Source organism: Schistocerca nitens, chromosome 5, assembly GCF_023898315.1.
Source record: "Schistocerca nitens isolate TAMUIC-IGC-003100 chromosome 5, iqSchNite1.1, whole genome shotgun sequence".
Taxonomy (NCBI): domain Eukaryota; kingdom Metazoa; phylum Arthropoda; class Insecta; order Orthoptera; family Acrididae; genus Schistocerca; species Schistocerca nitens.
The window spans coordinates 737,776,169-737,791,395 of NC_064618.1; the positions used below are offsets into that span (position 1 = coordinate 737,776,169).

A 15,227-nucleotide genomic window follows, 5' to 3' on the forward strand; every position below is an offset into this window, starting at 1 on the left:
TATTTAAAATGGAAAATGGTAGTGTACACCTTTTAGGCCCTGCAAGAGATGTAAAATATGTGCACGAAGAAAGAGAAAGGATTTAAGTTAAGGAAGAACAATGGAGGAGTAGACTACTAGGTTGTGTGTCTGTGCAGGGCTGTTTGCCTAGTGGAAGCAGATATTCACCGCATATCTCTACCCGCAGTAGTCGGTGCGTGGTGTTCTGTGCAGACATGAATGAAAGTGTCATGAAAAGTGTTCTTTGTATGGAACAAGTATTTGAGGTGCAGGCAAATGTTTGAGCTGAGATTCAGAAGGCTGAGTGATGCAGTATAGCCAAGTTGTTTTATTAACTGAGGAGAATATAAATTTTAAATGGAATTTGGTGTTTGAGATACTTTTGTAGCTAGATCAAGAATTAAGCTCTCTTCCAGTGTATTCCATAACCCTTTGGAGAAGGAGATCTGACAGTGGCACAAAGAAGAAGAGAGGCTTGAACAGAACAGCGATAATAAAAGCAACCACATATTTGAAGTTGTCAGGCGGGCAGACATAGACTTCAAGGAGTAGAGAAACTTGAATAGCTCAGTGTGTGAGCTTGATGCACACACATCCAGCCTGTGGTCAAGTTAAGACCAAAACCAAGTGAAAACAGCACATTCTTAGTACTTTTCGCCAAGGATGAATCACTTACATGGGAAAAAGTGCAACCAGATTTGGTTTGTGGAAATTTGGAGTTTGAATCTGGAAAGTTTAGGGTAATCTTTTGATGATAGTCACAACCCTGTGTCCCGCGCCCGGGTTCCCGGGTTCGATTCCCGGCGGGGTCAGGGATTTTCTCTGCCTCATGATGACTGGGTGTTGTGTGATGTTCTTAGGTTAGATAGGTTTAAGTAGTTCTAAGTTCTAGGGGACTGATGACCATAGATGTTAAGTCCCATAGTGCTCAGAGCGATTTTTGAACCACAACCCTGTGATTGAGAAATCCAGTTACAAAGGACCTAATGCAAAACACCCAGTCCACCATCTGGTTTAATGCAGCTTTCCATGCTAGTTTATACTGTACGAACCTCTTCATCTCAACATAACCACTGCAGCATACATACACTTGAACCTGTTTACTTTCAAAGCTTGGTCTTCCTCTAAACTTTGTAACTCTCCATTATCAAACTGATGGTTCTTGGTTGCCTCAGAATATGTAATAAATTTCTATTCTTCCTAATTCCAGTCAGTGTGTCCTCATTAGTTATCCAATATAGCCATTTAACCTTCCGCGTTTTTCTGCACCACCACATTTCAAAAACTCCTGTTGAACTGTTTATTGCCCATCTTTCATCTCAGTATAAGGCTACACACTAGACAAATGCCTTCTGAAAAGATTTTGCAACACTTGAATCGCTATTATTAACAAATTTCTCTTTAAACATTTTTCTTGGTATTGGCAATCTACATTTTATATCCTCTCTGTTTTGGTCATTGTCATTCATTTTGCTGCCCAAATAGTATAATTTTATTTTTATTGATGTTTGTCTTAGTCTCTTTTCAAGACATTGTCCATTAAATTAAACTTCTCTTCCAAGTCCATAGCAGTCTGACACAATTACAATCTCATTAGCAAACTGCAAAGCTTTTGTTTCTTCTCCTGTACTTCAGTCCCTTCTCCAAATTATTCCTTGGTTTCCTTTACTGCTTGCTCAACATCTCAGATAGGCTACAACCCTGTGTATCTTCAGCTTTCATTTCATGCATTGTTATATTTTCTCTTTTTGTCAGTTAACCCTTTTAGTGACAAAATGTTTTATCCAGTATAACAATGCAATACATGTTGGTATGTAATTTGAGGATAATGATCAATAAACCTACTCAGTTTATTATGTATTTCTAAGCCCACCACGAGTTACGGGGTGGCAAATATTCATACCAGTGAACTGCAAGCATGAAGTTTACACGGAAAAATTTTGAAAAATCTGCAGGGAATAGCAATTTCGACTTCCATTAGTAAGCTTACGCCCTCAGGAGGAAGACATTACCCGAAGGTCTGAGTTTCACAACCAACTTTAGACCATACATATAAATCAACATTTGCAGCCATTTCAGTAGCTTCCTCAAGTATAGGGAAACAGTTTACCATACCTGCTGCATCTGCACTAGACATTTGTCACTACCATTGGTGTCTGTAGTAATGTTTAGAACTGTGGAAGTACTAGCCCCATCATCTGCATCAGTCTCCTCCAAATTCTGAATAGTCTGCTTGCTCTTCTGTGACCTCTTCCCAGTAGTTCATTACACGGTCAACCAGAAATTCATCTACTGTGGATCTATGCCATCTTCATGTCATTGTTATAGATCTAAAAAAAATATTTACGAATATCAGTATGATCCTGCTAACTATACTGGTGTGCAAAACAAAAATGCTTTTTGCACAATGTGTCACTGTCAAATAACACTGCTTGATGAAACTTGGGCCATACATAGAAAGAACTGTTATGGTATAGAACAGGATGTAACTCAAAGAAATACCCAGTGAGATGAACAGAAGTGACACTTTTATTCATAGACAATAATGACACTGAAGTCACTGTGATTCACGATTGTCCCCTGGAAATTACAAAAGGCAGGACATGGTTCTAAGTAGGGTGTCAAAAAGTTGATTACAATTTCTTGTTTTAGGGCACTCCATTCTTCCACTATCGTGATTGACAACTACTGGATGGTCATTGGAGCACAAGGATGCGCTGCAGTATTTCTCCCCAAAACATCCTACTCATGGTTGATGTGGTTTAAGTTGGGGGGAACGCAAAGGCCAGTCTATTCCCAAATATCCTGTTGTTACAAGAGCTCCTCTGTTGGGGAAACAGGCAGGCTAGTCCATTCCCCAAATATCCACTCATTCCAAGAGCTCATCCATCTAAGCAGTTTGATGCGGTTGCACTTTGTCATCTGTAAAAATTAAGTCAGAACCAAATGCAGTCAATCTACAAACAATATTGCTTATAAATCACTCGTGTGAGCCAATATTGCTTATAAATCACTTGTGTGACATCCTACATATTGCTCAACTGTGTGGGACCTGTACCAGATAGGAATAGCAGGGGTTGTTGAAAATATAGAGAGAAGGGCAGCACAAATTGTTACAGGTTTTTTGATCCGTGGGAGAGTGTCACAGAGATGCTGAAGAAACTTAACTGGCAGACTCTTGAGGAAGTATATCAAGAAAACCTACTTACAGTGTTTCAGGACTCTAGGAATATACTGCAAGTCCCCCCACCCCACCCCTTTACTTATTGCTCTCATAGGGATCTTGAAGACAAAATTTAATTAATCACAGCACACACAGAGGCTTTCAAACAGTCATTCTTCCTGCCCTTCATATGCGAATGGAACAAGAACAAAACCCTAATAATTGGTACAATGTGATGTAGTCTTTGCCATGCAGTTCACAGTGGTTTGCAGAATATAGATGTAGATCTAGAGTGAAGTGTCACAACAGTGTGAACCAGGGAGTGTACCATTTTCAAAGATTTGGAGGTCAGTATGTCCGTGCAGCATTATGCCTCCCCATAACATAACACCTCGGCCACCAAAACAATCATGTTCAGCAAGCTGGACGTACCCTCATATGGCTCGAGATGAGAACACACAATGCACCCAGGAACATGGTTGAACTTGATTGTTTTGGCGATCCAGATGTTAAAAGTGGGGGGGGGGGGGGGGGGGTAGTAATGTTGCATGGGTGTACTAACATCCATACCATGGAACACTGAACACTCACAGGTCAACTCCTTCACAGGTCAACTCCTTCACCATGTGCATCTTTTCAGGAGTGCGTTTGGCCCTTACTTCATATTTATGGATGATAGTATGTGTATGAATAAAAAAATAGGAGTGCGGGTTAGCTACTACAAACAGCATAGTGAACGCATTATTGTGGCCAAGATAGACACAAAGCCCATGCCTACTACAGTAGTACAAGTTTATATGCCAACTAGCTCTGCAGATGATGAAGAAATTGATGAAATGTATGACGAGATAAAAGAAATTATTCAGGTAGTGAAGGGAGACGAAAATTTAATAGTCATGGGTGACTGGAATTCGTCAGTAGGAAAAGGGAGAGAAGGAAACATAGTAGGTGAATATGGATTGGGGGGAAGAAATGAAAGAGGAAGCTGCATTGTAGAATTTTGCACAGAGCATAACTTAATCATAGCTAACACTTGGTTCAAGAATCATAAAAGAAGGTTGTATACCTGGAAGAATCCTGGAGATACTAAAAGGTATCAGATAGATTATATAATGGTAAGACAGAGATTTAGGAACCAGGTTTTAAATTGTAAGACATTTCCAGGGGCAGATGTGGATTCTGACCACAATCTATTGGTTATGAACTGCAGATTGAAACTGAAGAAACTGCAAAAAGGTGGGAATTTAAGGAGATGGGGCCTGGATAAACTGAAAGAACCAGAGGTTGTAGAGAGTTTCAGGGAGAGCATAAGGGAACAATTGACAGGAATGGGGGAAAGAAATACAGTAGAAGAAGAATGGGTAGCTTTGAGGGATGGAGTAGTGAAGGCAGCAGAGGATCAAGTAGGTAAAAAGACGAGGGCTAATAGAAATCCTTGGGTAACAGAAGAAATATTGAATTTAATTGATGAAAGGAGAAAATATAAAAATGCAGTAAATGAAGCAGGCAAAAAGGAATACAAACGTCTCAAAAATGAGATCGACAGGAAGTGCAAAATGGCTAAGCAGGGATGGCTAGAGGACAAATGTAAGGATGTAGAGGCTTGTCTCACTAGGGGTAAGATAGATACTGCCTAAAGGAAAATTAAAGAGACTTTTGGAGAGAAGAGAACCACTTGTATGAATATCAAGAGCTCAGATGGCAACCCAGTTCTAAGCAAAGAAGGGTAGGCAGAAAGGTGGAAGGAGTATATAGAGGGTTTATACAAGGGCGATGTACTTCAGGACAGTATTATGGAAATGGAAGAGGATGTAGATGAAGACGAAATGGGAGATAAGATACTGCGTGAAGAGTTTGACAGAGCACTGAAAGACCTGAGTCGAAACAAGGCCCCGGGAGTAGACAACATTCTTTTAGAACTACTGATGGCCTTGGGAGAGCCAGTCATGACAAAACTCTACCATCTGGTGAGCAAGATGTATGAGACAGGTGAAATACTCTCAGACTTCAAGAAGAATATAATAATTCCAATCCCAAAGAAAGCAGGTGTTGACAGATGTGAAAATTACCAAACTATCAGTTTAATAAGTCACAGCTGCAAAATACTAACGCGAATTCTTTACAGACGAATGGAAAAACTGGTAGAAGCGGACCTCGGGGAAGATCAGTTTGGATTCCGTAGAAATGTTGGAACACGTGAGCAATACTAACCTTACGACTTATCTTAGAAGAAAGATTAAGAAAAGGCAAACCTACGTTTCTAGCATTTGTAGACTTAGAGAAAGCTTTTAACAATGTTGACTGGAATACTCTCTTTCAAATTCTGAAGGTTGCAGTGGTAAAATACAGGGAGCAAAAGGCTATTTACAATTTGTACAGAAACCAGATGGCAATTATGAGAGTCGAGGGGCATGAAAGGGAAGCAGTGGTTGGGAAAGGAGTGAGACAGGGTTGTAGCCCCTCCCCGATGCTATTCAATCTGTATATTGAGCAAGCAGTAAAAGAAACAAAAGAAAAATTCGGAGTAGGTATTAAAATTCATGGAGAAGAAATAAAAACTTTGAGGTTCGCCGATGACATTGTAATTCTGTCAGAGACAGCAAAGGACTTGGAAGAGCAGTTGAACGGAATGGACAGTGTCTTGAAACGAGGATATAAGATGAACATCAACAAAAGCAAAACGAGGATAATGGAATGTAGTCAAATTAAATCGGGTGATGCTGGGGGAATTAGATTAGGAAGTGAGACACTTAAAGTAGTAAAGGAGCTTTGCTATTTAGGGAGTAAAATAACTGATGATGGTCGAAGTAGAGAGGATATAAAATGTAGACTGGCAATGGCAAGGAAATCGTTTCTGAAGGAGAGAAATTTGTTAACATCGAGTATAGATTTAAGTGTCAGGAAGTCGTTTCTGAAAGTATTTGTATGGAGTGTAGCCATGTATGGAAGTGAAACATGGACGATAACTAGTTTGGACAAGAAGAGAATAGAAGCTTTCGAAATGTGGTGCTACAGAAGAATGCTGAAGATAAGGTGGGTAGATCACGTAACTAATGAGGAGGTATTGAATAGGATTGGGGAGAAGAGAAGTTTGTGGCACAACTTGACTAGAAGAAGGGATCGGTTGGTAGGACATGTTTTGAGGCAACAAGGGATCACAAATTTAGCATTGGAGGGCAGCGTGGAGGGTAAAAATCGTAGAGGGAGACCAAGAGATGAATACACTAAGCAGATTCAGAAGGATGTAGGTTGCAGTAGGTACTGGGAGATGAAGCAGCTTGCACAGGATAGAGTAGCATGGAGAGCTGCATCAAACCAGTCTCAGGACTGAAGACCACAACAACAACAACAACAACAGTATGTGACCGCATCAACTGGTGCAGGTGTAGGTCTCTTGGAAGTAGAAGATATTTGGTGAATGAACTGGCTTGCACTTTTCTGTGACTTAAATCCCATCAAGCATGTGTGGGCTGTATTGGGGGAATGTATTGAAGCATGTCCACATGCACCAACAACAATCTAGTGTTGGACAGTCGCACTGATGGAGGAATGGAACACTCTTATCACAAGAGTTCCTTACTTTTGACCAACATTGGAGCATGTTGCAGAGTCCGTATTGATCACAAACCCTATTAAGGACAATGTTCCGCCTTGTATAATGTCTGGGGGCATCATGAATCGCAGTGACTTCATTGTAATTATTGTCACTGAACAAAAGTGTCTTTTCTGTTCGTCTCATTGCCTATTCCTTTGTTAACTTCTGTACTATAGTGTAGCCTTTCTTTATGTATATGGTTGAAGTTTCATTGAGCTATATTACGAGGGTCAGTCAAAAAGTAATGCCTCCCATTTTTTTTCTACTTAAAGAAATTAAGTTAAGTGAAAAATTTGAATTTGGCGCCATTCCTCAAACCTTCTTCTGCAATCCACTGCAGTAGTAACTTTCTGTGTCAACAGGTGGCAGCACAGCAGAAGTTTGTAAGATGGCCGACATCGATGTTCGTTTGAGACAGCGTTGTGTGATTGAATTCTTGAATGCAGAAGGTGAAACGCCCATACGCATTCATGAAAGACTGAAGAAGGTGTATGGTGTTGTGACAGTGGATGTCAGCACTGTTAGACGATGGGTTCGTCGTTGTAAGGAAGCTGAAGGGCAAACACCGTTGACTGACGAAAAGCGGAGCGGCAGGCCGGTGAGTGCAGTGACTCCACACAACATTCAGCAAGTTGATGAGATCATTCGTGGTGACCGTCGGGTGACTGCAGATGAAGTGTGTCGCATTATTTCTCTTAGTAAAGGCAGTGTGATCACGATTATTAAACAATTGGGGTACTCAAAAGTTTGTGCACGGTGGGTTCCAAGAATGTTAACCGATCAGAATAAAGAGGCAAGGAAAACAATAGCCTCCCAACACTTGCAGCGCTTCCGTTTGGAGGGAGATGAGTTTCTGAAAAAAATTGTGACCGGGGACGAAACATGGGTGCATTTTTTTGAACCCGAATCAAAGAGGCAGTCAATGGAGTGGCGTCACACAAGCTCGCCGAGGAAGAAAAAATTCAAAACTGTGCGATCGGCAGGGAAAGTTATGGCAACAGTTTTCTGGGATACAGAGGGTGTGATTCTGGTTGATTTTTTGGAGCAGGGATGCACAATAAATTCTGTTCAATACGTCACAACCCTCAAAAAACTTAAAGCACGTCTTCAGCGAGTTCGCCCAACAAAATCAATGGCAGATGTTCTTCTTTTGCATGACAATGCAAGACCACACACCAGTCGTCACACCTCTGACGAGATTGTCAAAATTGGATGGGAAGTTTTGCCTCATCCCCCATACAGCCCTGACCTGGCACCATCAGACTTCCATCTGTTCGGGCCACTAAAAGAAGCTCATCGTGGGATTCATTTTGAAGATGAGGAGGCCGTCAAAACATCCGTGCGTCAATGGCTTAGGAAGCAGAGCTGTGATTTTTACCGTGCTGGGATACATGCCCTTGTTCAAAGATGGACCAAAACTGTAGAGATGGGCGGAGATTACATTGAAAAATGACAAAATGATCCTCAATGTTGTGGTTTTCAACCTATGTAATTGCATTTAAATTTCCTGACAATTAAACGTAGAAAAAAAATAGGAGGCATTACTTTTTGACTGACCCTCGTACTTGACGGTGACATATTATGTGAAGGTTACTTCCGTCCTTAAGTTTTGCAAACCTGTGCATGTAAAACAACCAAAAATGAGAAAATAATATTTCTGTTACATTCAAGTATATGCATAAACTGTTTTCATCATGTTGCATATTTTCAGTAATCATTCCACATGTACATAGTTAATGTAAATAATTTATATTATCTAAGCAGCTAACATTTTTGAGATAATTTGTGGAACAATATTACCCTCAGTATTACTTCTTAATCAAAGGAAGCATTTCACAGGATATACTCAGTAAAATTTGGTGCAATTAGGAACTAAATTCACGATGAACCACTTGTTTCCATGTATGAGGCAGAACAACACTAGCTGTAAATATTCTTAAAAATGACCCACACATTTATTTTATTCTTTATAGTGCAGGAAATTTTACTGTAAATTGGATGTACTGTAGTTTATATTCTAAGATATCAGAAGAATAAATCCACAAGCTACAAATGCCAGCTGAACGCAAAACCAGCTCTATAGACAAGTACCTTTTGACCATTGGTAAATATTTATACCATTAAACTCTTTTTCACTGATATCTCAAGTCTAGCAACCAAGAAACATAAAAATGGTAGTCATACTTACCAGAGACACTATTGTGAATATATTAATATCAGTGAATTCGATTGTTTGTAGTAAATAAAATGCTAAACAGCATTTAAGACAGTGTCACTTAAAGGGTTAAATTCAGTGTCTGATGTGTTATCCAATGATTTCAACTGTCAGTTGTCTCTTTGCCTCTTTAATGTTCTGCTCCCCTCACTGTTCCATCTCTCAAACCTATCTTCTATGGTCACCTGGTAGTCTATCATTGTTTAACGACCACTTTTGAAGCCATTGATAATTCTCCTCCCTTCAGTTTATCCAGGTCTTGGTTCCATAATTTCCTACCTTTACCTCATTTTTTCTGTTTTGTTGGTCTGAGTCCACATCTGTCACTGGAAGTGTTTCGCAGTTTATAATCTGGTTTCAAAACTCTCTTACCATTGTGAAATCTGTCTGAAACCTCCAGCATCTCCAATCTCTTCCATGTACCCACAGGCCTTTTGTGATTCAAAAGCAATGTTAGCAGTGACTAAATTACACTTTGTGCAGAACTCGACCAAGTGGCTTCCTCTTCATTCGTTTCCCCCCAAGTCCCCTTTTCTTCTATTTTTACATCTCTTCATATTCCTACTATCAAATTCCAGTCCCCTTCACAAATTTTGCTTGCTTAAAGTATTAGAATAATTTCTTTTGTCTCATCATACGTCCTTTCAATCTCTTCATCTACAGAACTAGTTGTCGTAGAAAATTGTCCTAATATCGTTCGTGTTGGCTTCATGTTTATCTTGGCTTTGATAATGTGTTCACTGTGCTGTTCGTAATAGCTCAGTTGCATTCCTGTTTTCTTATTCATTATTAGACCTACTTCGTGCATTACTCCTATCTGATTGTGTATTACTAACCCTGTACTGACCTAACTAAAAGTCCTGTTCTCCCTGCCATTCCATACCCCAATTCCCACTGTATCAAACTTCAAACTATCGATTTCCATTTTTAGATTCTCTGACCCACTTACCCATGTAAGGAATCTAACATTCCACACACTGACCTGTAGAGTGCCAGATTTTTTTTCCTTGTTGAGAATATTGACTTCAGTAGCCCCCATCCAAAGGTACACCTGGAGGACTATTCTTCCTCTGGAATATTTCACCCAAGAGTGCAAATCTTTAATAATAATAATAATAATAATAAACCCCGTGGAGGCCCGGGAAAAGAATAGGCCTCTGGTATGTTCTGCCAGTCGTAAAAGGCGACGAAAAGAACAAACCACTAATAGGGCTAACCCCCCTTTTAGTGTGATTACTTGGTTCAGGACAGAACTAAAGAAGCCTCGGACAAGCGCCGTCATGGTCGGGGACGGCGCTTGAACCCTATGCCCGCCCACAATGGTAATGACACTGCTAGCCAACTGGAAAATGATTTAAATCCAAATAGAGGTGTTTTGCAGGATATGCTTCCTGCAACCACCCTAGAAGGAAAACAAAGACAGAGGATGAGATGGTCAGATGAAGTTAATCGACACCTCATGTTCTGTTATTACCAAGCAACAAACCTAGGAACCAACACAACTGGATACAGATCACAAGTATACACAACATTTATTACCAGATACCCAGAATTAAAATTTTTAACAGAACAACGTCTAGCTGATCAGATTCGTGTAATAATAAAAAATAACAGGATACCCCAGTCAGAATTAGAAAACATCAAACAACAAGTACAACAAATACTGGAACAAAATAATGTGCAATTAGAAGAAGAAGAAAATACAGTAATGGACTCAAACATCCCAGAGCAAACAAACAAAGAACAACACGCATCAATTAAACAATCAGAGGAAAATGAAATTTTAAGACAGCCACCAGCACAAGCACAAATAGAACACGAAGTGACACACATGTTAGATATAGAAGAAAAATTTCAGTTGACATATATAGAATACAAAGACACAAATACAGACATTAGACCATTCTTGCATAGACCACCAAATAGCCCACAAGTCGAAACAACAATAAAAACTATCAACACAATCATACACAACAAAATAAATGAATACACAACTATGGAAGAGTTACAACTACTGGTTTATTTAGGAGCACTCACTACACTAAATATACACACTAGGCAGATATCAGAACCAACCAACACACAGAAGAAACCCACAAAACCAGCATGGCAACACAGGCTACAGATCAGAATAGAAAAACTGAGAAAAGACATCGGACAGTTAACACAATTTATAAGAAATGAAATATCAGACAAAAAACGAAAAAGGTTAGGTAAAATCTCACAACAAGAAGCAATAGAGCAATTAGATGAAAAGAAGCAAAAATTACAAGCTTTGGCAAAACGACTTAGAAGATACAAAAAAAGTGAAAATAGAAGGAAACAAAACCAAACATTCAACACAAACCAAAAGAAATTTTACCAAACAATAGATAACACACACATAAAAATAGACAATCCACCAAACATAAGAGACATGGAACACTTCTGGAGCACCATATGGTCAAACCCGGTACAACATAACAGGCATGCACGGTGGATACAAGCAGAAACGGATACATACAAGATGATACCACAAATGCCTGAAGTGATAATTTTGCAACATGAAGTCACCCGAGCAATTAATTCTATGCACAATTGGAAAGCCCCTGGAAATGATAAAATAGCAAATTTCTGGCTAAAGAAGTTCACCTCAACACATTCACATCTAACTAAATTATTTAACAGTTACATTGCAGACCCATACATATTCCCTGATACACTTACACATGGAATAACTTATCTGAAACCTAAAGATCAAGCAGACACAGCAAACCCAGCTAAATATCGCCCCATAACATGCCTACCAACAATCTACAAAATATTAACTTCAGTCATTACACAGAAATTAATGACACATACAACACAGAACAAAATTATAAATGAAGAACAAAAAGGCTGCTGCAAAGGAGCGCGAGGATGTAAAGAGCAACTGATAATAGATGCAGAGGTGACATATCAAGCTAAAACTAAACAAAGGTCTCTACACTACGCATACATTGATTACCAAAAAGCTTTTGATAGTGTACCCCACTCATGGTTACTACAAATATTGGAAATATACAAAGTAGATCCTAAATTGATACAGTTCCTAAACATAGTAATGAAAAACTGGAAAACCACACTTAATATCCAAACAAATTCAGATAATATCACATCACAGCCAATACAGATTAAGCGTGGAATATACCAAGGAGACTCATTAAGTCCTTTCTGGTTCTGCCTTGCTCTGAACCCACTATCCAACATGCTAAATAATACAAATTATGGATACAATATTACTGGAACATACCCACAAAAAATCACACATTTGCTATACATGGATGATCTAAAACTACTGGCAGCAACAAATCAACAACTCAACCAATTACTAAAGATAACAGAAGTATTCAGCAATGATATAAGTATGGCGTTTGGAACAGACAAATGTAAGAAAAATAGCTTAGTCAAGGGAAAACACACCAAACAAGAAGATTACATATTGGATAACCACAGCGACTGCATAGAAGCGATGGAAAAAACGGATGCCTATAAATATCTAGGATACAGACAAAAAATAGGAATAGATAATACAAATATTAAAGAAGAACTAAAAGAAAAATATAGACAAAGACTAACAAAAATACTGAAAACAGAATTGACAGCAAGAAACAAGACCAAAGCTATAAATACTTATGCCATACCAATATTGACCTACTCATTTGGAGTAGTGAAATGGAGTAACACAGACCTAGAAGCACTCAATACACTTACACGCTCACAATGCCACAAATATAGAATACATCACATACATTCAGCAACAGAAAGATTCACATTAAGCAGAAAGGAAGGAGGAAGGGGATTTATCGATATAAAAAACCTACATTATGGACAGGTAGACAATTTAAGAAAATTCTTTATAGAACAAGCAGAAACTAGCAAAATACACAAAGCAATCACTCATATAAATACATCGGCTACACCACTACAATTTCATAACCACCTCTACAACCCGTTAGACCACATAACATCAACAGATACGAAGAAAGTAAATTGGAAAAAGAAAACACTTCATGGCAAGCACCCGTATCATCTAACACAGCCACACATCGATCAAGACGCATCCAACACATGGCTAAGAAAAGGCAATATATACAGTGAGACAGAAGGATTCATGATTGCAATACAGGATCAAACAATAAACACCAGGTATTACAGCAAGCATATTATTAAAGATCCCAATACCACAACAGATAAATGCAGACTTTGTAAACAACAAATAGAAACAGTAGATCACATCACAAGCGGATGTACAATACTAGCAAATACAGAATACCCCAGAAGACATGACAATGTCGCAAAAATAATACATCAACAGCTTGCCTTACAACATAAACTTTTAAAACAACAAGTTCCTACATACAAGTATGCACCACAAAATGTACTGGAGAATGATGAATACAAATTATACTGGAACAGAACCATTATAACAGATAAAACAACGCCACATAACAAACCTGACATCATACTCACCAATAAAAAGAAGAAATTAACACAACTAATCGAAATATCCATACCCAATACAACAAATATACAAAAGAAAACAGGAGAAAAAATTGAAAAATACATCCAACTGGCTGAGGAAGTCAAAGACATGTGGCATCAGGATAAAGTTGACATCATACCAATTATACTATCAACTACAGGAGTCATACCACACAATATCCACCAGTACATCAATGCAATAGAGCTACATCCAAACGTATATATACAACTACAGAAATCAGTAATTATTGATACATGTTCAATTACCCGAAAGTTCCTAAATGCAATATAACACATACCATACAGTTAATAGGAAGTGACGCCTGATCAAGGTCCGTGTCACTTTTCATTTTTAACCAGACTTAACGTCTGAGAAAGTAAAGAATAATAATAATATCTTGGCCAGAATTTGTGAAGGAACAAAGCACTCTTGTAGGTAACTTGGTGGTTGTATTACAGCAGTAGTAGAATAAGGATGTAAGCACACACTGGCTAAATGAGCAAGTTGTTCCCCTGTATATTGGAGAGGAAGTTTTTATTTTTGCGCAAGTGGAATCTTGTTTTTGTGCTTGCGTGTGGCTCATGCTCATAGTTGTGTGTAAGCTAGGATATACTTACACCACCATATAAATTTGCATTCAGACTGCTGGAAACTGTTCCAGCTTGTAGATTGGGTTTTAACATTCCACTGTACTGGAAAATGATATTTAACAGCCATAAGCGGCAAGCCACATTCAATAATTATGTAATGGCTGTAAACCCAGTCCTCACCAAAATTTCATTTGTGCATCTCCCAGAGAAATTCTAAATTACACAAATAGCAACTTGCAGATTATGCTGAAGCACACCATCAATCACACATTAATTACAGCAGAGATTTGTAAACCACCAACTCTCCTCTGTCTTTCGATGCAGCCTAGGTTGGTTACTGTGTGTGGTGCCACCACACAGCTGACTGGGCATAGCTGCAACCAGTACAGTCATGATGTAAAAGTTCTGTCTTCCCATGCAGTAAGATGAATTTTACCATATTAGAGAACTGAAAAAGATAAACACTTTGAACCCTCATTGTTTAATACCGGGTAACTAGAACTATGAATCACTTCTGGCCTGCCCATGCTACAGTTATGCCACAATGCAGGTTATACCTGCATCTGTTCAGACATGCTTTCATAACAAGATATTGTGTGAAATTAACTTTTTGTTAGCCAATAGTATTCTTGTACTTTGCAGATGAAGCTGACAGCAGTACACTTCGATGTGTTTGCTTCCTTAAACACAGTGAAATTCTTACTGGAAATTTGCGTGGCATACTGAAAATTTGGGACTTGAAAAGTTCAACTGTTAGGCCTACCATGTCATTCATAATGCCACATGAGCAGGTGCGTATACAATTGTTTAGATGCATGATATTGGAGATTATCAGTTATCCATTCTGATTTTTATTTAGCTATTTCAAATATCAAACATTTTTTGCAGTAATGTGTGCTGTGGTAACTAGATGGGGGCAGCAATGTCAATAGAGGCAGTTCCTTTTTCAGCCATGAAAATGATGTAAAACAAAATATGTTGCAGAAGCTCTATAATATTTATGATTTTCATTATTGTTCTGAAAGTATTTTTCCGTGAACTGCAGTATACAGAAAAGTACCTTGAAATTCATACAGAGTGGATGGAAAATGTATGGTAACTTAAGTATAATTTATGTAATTTACATGGACACACTGAGTTCCAAAACTTGTTTTGAGAGG

At 38.6% G+C, this 15,227-nt stretch overlaps 1 protein-coding gene across 1 annotated transcript in view; it reads left to right on the top strand.

Moving 5' to 3' along the window:
* LOC126260966 (nucleoporin Nup43) overlaps positions 1-15,227 on the top strand; it is a 210,756-nt gene that overhangs the window by 130,908 nt on the left and 64,621 nt on the right. Inside the window, exon 5 of the mRNA XM_049958490.1 lies at positions 14,710-14,858. Coding sequence (XP_049814447.1) covers positions 14,710-14,858 — 149 coding nt within the window. The remainder of the gene's footprint in view (positions 1-14,709; positions 14,859-15,227) is intronic.